Below are 4,341 nucleotides of genomic sequence, written 5' to 3' on the forward strand. Positions count from 1 at the left end.
CATCAAATTATTTTTGTTGCTACTTCATAACTGTAATTTTGCTACCGTTATGAATCGAGCAACCCCTGTGAAAGGGTTGTTCTACCCCCAAAGGGGCTGTGACCCACAGGTTGAGAACCGCTGTTAGAGCTGAAAGACTCATCTCTGGGTTGGCTCAAATCACCAGCCCTCAAGTTAGCAGCCCAACATGCTAACCAATTGCATCACAGAGATGGGTTCTAATTTAAACAAGTCACTTAAAATCCATTTGCTTCATAGTAATATGATAAAAGAAATATCTACTTCATAGCTTTGGTATGATATAAAATATTGTTTGCAAAGTATTTTGTACAGTACCACTTCGGCAGTAAGTTCCAAGAAATATTCTTGGAATCCACTAGGGCTGTAAGTTCCAAGTGGCTATTCTTGGGATCCACTCCCAAAAGAAAGTCACACTCTTTATCATCAAGGAATTTAGAATCTTCTTGAGAACTAGATTTAAGTCTCCTTCTAATTAAAATCAGCCAATCAATAAACAAATAAGCATATGCATTATATATGCAAGTAGTTCGTGACTAATAACAGGGCTCCATCCTAATGACTGTGTCATCAGTTGCTTCTGGCTTAAGTCAAATTTATCTTGATTTTTAAATTTTCATTAGGATTGACTTTTATTACCAGTATTTTTTATCAATTCGATATTTAGTTGTCTTTGGACTTGGTACAAGAATAACATCAGCAAATTGCAGCCTTGCATGTTGTGCACATTACTAATAAGCTGTAAGCACACACACAAAGGATAGTCATAGGTGTGGTTCTCCATTACTCAAACTTGGTGTCAGTTGGGGATTATCTCTGTATGGCAATAGGTGGGTATTGAATCATTTTGTAGGTTGTCTCTAAGATAAAGAGACAAGTCTATAGAGAAAGAAATGATTATTCATGAAGTTATAACTTGGTCTGAGTCTCAAATAATGAGCAGAAAGGTTTGCAAAGATTTTAAAATTAAATATCTGAGTGTGTTTTCCACTACAAAGGTCTAGACTTCTGATTCATTCCAGTATGTATTTCAACAACCACATAAAGGGGATCTGCAGGAAGTCATGTAAGTGGCTAGACATCAGACATTTAAATATACTTCTCACCTGTTAATTGCTTCTATAAATCTTTTTGAAATTGTACACCAGAATCAGTTGAAAGAATGAATAGATAACAGAGCACTTTTGGTTGGATAATTGACTGTAGTGAAAGTTTCTTCCCTCTTTCGAGCATCTAAGGTGACGTTCACTGAAAGCCCCAAGGTCGCTATTGACTAGATGGCCTAAAAAAGCACTGGAATCGAGTCTTACCAACTGTCTCACCTGTACTGCTTCATCTAGCTAAAAGGATGTTCTGTGAGGCAGGCACTCGCATATGCTAATACTGGGATAGAAAAGATCGGTCTTTAATCATGTGACTCAGGCACCAGTTGTAACTGGGAGGCATCTAGAAAGCGAGGGCAAATTCCTAGAGCCTTTGATATTCCACTCTATTGAGAACAAATGTGATTTTCAGTAGGAGCGTGAAGAGATCTCAGGACCCCACAAATAGCTGTATTTGAGCAGTGGATAAAGGTCTCTCTCTACTTACTTCCTCTTCTATTCGAGACCAAAGGCTTAAAAGAAGATCAAAAAGAGAGACCTAAATGTTAATCTAATTGCTTAAAGGACAGGCTGATTTCCCGGGTTCCTATAAGCAAATGAGGCCACATTAACTGGACAGATGAAATGTTACTCAGACATTGTAGCACTGTTGAGATCATACCTAAACCTAATGTGAACCATATAAATAGTTTTAAGTAACATTGGGGAATTTCCAAATAGGGTTGCTTTTAGGATCATTCCTAAAAAACAATCATATGCTAAGGATAAACTAAGTTAATCACTTACCTCAAAACCCTAAGATCAGTTCACTGCAGGCCACATGGCAAGGGGCAAGAACTCAACACGACCAGAAACTTGGATGGAGTTTAGAAAAGAGAAAGAAGCAGTGTGCGCTTTGGTGAAACAGACAAAGATTGTTCACTAAATTCAATGCGGTCCAAAAAGAGAGGTGTGAGGATGTCACTGAAGTTGCTGATTAAATGTTTCTCTGCTGATGTGAGAGATAAGCAAGCAGTGCTTCTGTTTACATGTTTTACACTTGTCCCATTGTGTTCTTGTCTTTCCTCAGGTTTGGCCAGAGCCAGACTCTGCAGACAGATTATATCACCTACATGGATGAGCTGGGCTCCTTCATAGGGACCAAGCCAAATATCCCATGGCTCTTCCTAACCGATCCCCAGCTGGCCCTGGAGGTGTACTTTGGCCCTTGCAGCCCATACCAGTTTAGACTAATGGGTCCAGGGAAGTGGGATGGGGCCAGGAATGCTATCCTGACCCAATGGGACCGGACAGTGAAGCCAACCAGGACCAGAGCTATCAGAGAAGCTCAGAGACCCCGTCACTTTTTCAATTTGCTTAAAATGATTTCATTCCCAGTACTCCTTCTGGCTATTTTGCTTATATTTTACTCATGAGAAGCCCCTTTCGGTCTCAGAACTCAGCCTAGAATTTTAAGTGCAGAATTTATACATATATCAGACCTTGATTTCTCTTTCCCTTCTCACATATGTTTTTTAAAAAATTGAAAAATGACTCCTGGTCCATTTGACACAAAGTCTAAATAAAATGAAAAAACAAAAAACCCAAAGCACTTATTTTCTCGTTTTCTGAGGGGAATCTATACTCTAACACATTTCACAAACCCAGGAATGATGAACCCATAGAGACAGTATGTAGAATAAAGGTTTGGGAGGGGCAGCGGTTACAGTAGGGGGTGGGGGGTGGGAATAAAAGGGAGATGATGATAAAGAGTCCAAGAAGAAAAAGAAGGGTTGGAAACTGATTGTGGTAGCAACTGTGCAATTCTGCTTGACATAATTGAACTATGGAATTATATTATATATGTATTATAATATATTAACAATTGATATAATTAATAAATACAATCAATAGTAAAATAATTGTTATTAATTTAATCCTTGTAAAATAACTATTTATTTAATTATTATATAATTAATAATAAATAAACAGAAACATTAAAAAGAACAAAGGAATCAAGGCAAACATATTTTTAATTAAGGCAGAGTTTAGTCATGAACTTACATTCAAGTTCAAGTATATATCAAATTATTGATATATACCTCTTTGGAATGGCAACTTACCTCTGGAAGTCCCGCCAGTTGTAAAAGTTGCTTAACATACTCCCTAAATGAGTGCAGCCCTGGCCCATATTAATTTGTTGGGCAACATTAAAGCAGCCCTCTAATAAGCTGTACTTTTACCTTTGCACTCTGTTGTGCCTTTTTTTTTTTTTTTTTTTTGTCATCCTGACTGAGCTGGTTGAGACCTCAGAGATAAAGAGTCTGGAGTCTGCAGGGAGAAAAATACATATTTTTTTAATAAAAGTTTTCACATGCTGAATTGGCAGGATTTGGAATGCTCAAAATAAGGAAGGAAATGGGAGATTAAACAGAAGTGGGAACAGATTTAGCAGCTGAACAAACATAAACTTTTAAAAGGTTTATATGTCAATCAGTATTTTAAACCAATGAGTCTTCTATAGCATTGACTGAAATTCTTCTCAGTAAATCCAATGCAGAAAGATAAATTAATGTATGCTGATGCTACTGTTACTTGTAGAAGGAGTAAACGGCAGTTGGGGTGCTTAACCATAAAGTTGTTGGTCCAAACCCACCAGCTCTGAGGTAGAAAGACAAGGCCGTCTGCTCCTATAAAGATTTATAGTGTCAGAAACCTATAGGTACAGTTCTACTCAGTCGTAGAGTCACTGTTAGAATTGGCTTTTTAGTAGTGAGATTTTTTTTTTGTATTTTGTTACTTATAAAAAAATGTCTTAAAACCCTCACTACCATCAAGTTGGTTTCAATTCATAGCCACCCTCTAGCACAGAGTAGAACTGTTTTTTATGGGTTTCTAAGATTGTAAATCTACACAGAAGCAGAAAACCTCATCTTTCTCCCTCTGAATAGCTGGTGGTTTCAAACAGCTGCCCTTGTGACTAGCAGCCCAATATATAACCCACATATAAGCATTCATTTAAAAAAAAAAGGCAGAAATCCTGGTGGGGACTGAGCATGATAGTGGGACAGGAGGAGAATCAAGGGAAATAGAGGAAAGAGCTGGGAGGCAAGGGTATTTATAGAGCTCTAGATAAAGACATGTGCATATGCAAATATATGAGAATGGGGAAATAGATCTATGAGCCTACATTTATAGGTTTAGTATTAAGGTAGCAGAAGGACATTGGGCCTCCACTCAA

The 4,341-nt window shown here is 37.7% G+C and overlaps 1 protein-coding gene across 5 annotated transcripts in view; it reads left to right on the forward strand.

Annotated features, from left to right (window-relative positions):
- The window catches only part of LOC101644581 (putative dimethylaniline monooxygenase [N-oxide-forming] 6), a 30,209-nt gene extending 27,613 nt beyond the window's left edge, over positions 1-2,596 (forward strand). For 2 of the 5 annotated variants that reach the window (XM_004706829.2, XM_045298102.1), the window contains one exon: positions 2,191-2,596. In XM_004706829.2, the coding sequence (XP_004706886.1) occupies positions 2,191-2,536 (346 nt within the window). In that variant the 3' untranslated portion in view covers positions 2,537-2,596. Of the gene's footprint in view, positions 1-209; positions 216-592; positions 602-2,169 lie in introns of all 5 variants that reach the window. The other 3 variants (XM_045298100.1, XM_045298101.1, XM_045298103.1) reach the window with 3 other exon arrangements.
- Positions 2,597-4,341: the final 1,745 nt, after the last annotated feature.

Source organism: Echinops telfairi, unplaced genomic scaffold, assembly GCF_000313985.2.
Source record: "Echinops telfairi isolate 266 unplaced genomic scaffold, ASM31398v2 ScPeMD7_7424;HRSCAF=8462, whole genome shotgun sequence".
Lineage (NCBI taxonomy): Eukaryota > Metazoa > Chordata > Mammalia > Afrosoricida > Tenrecidae > Echinops > Echinops telfairi.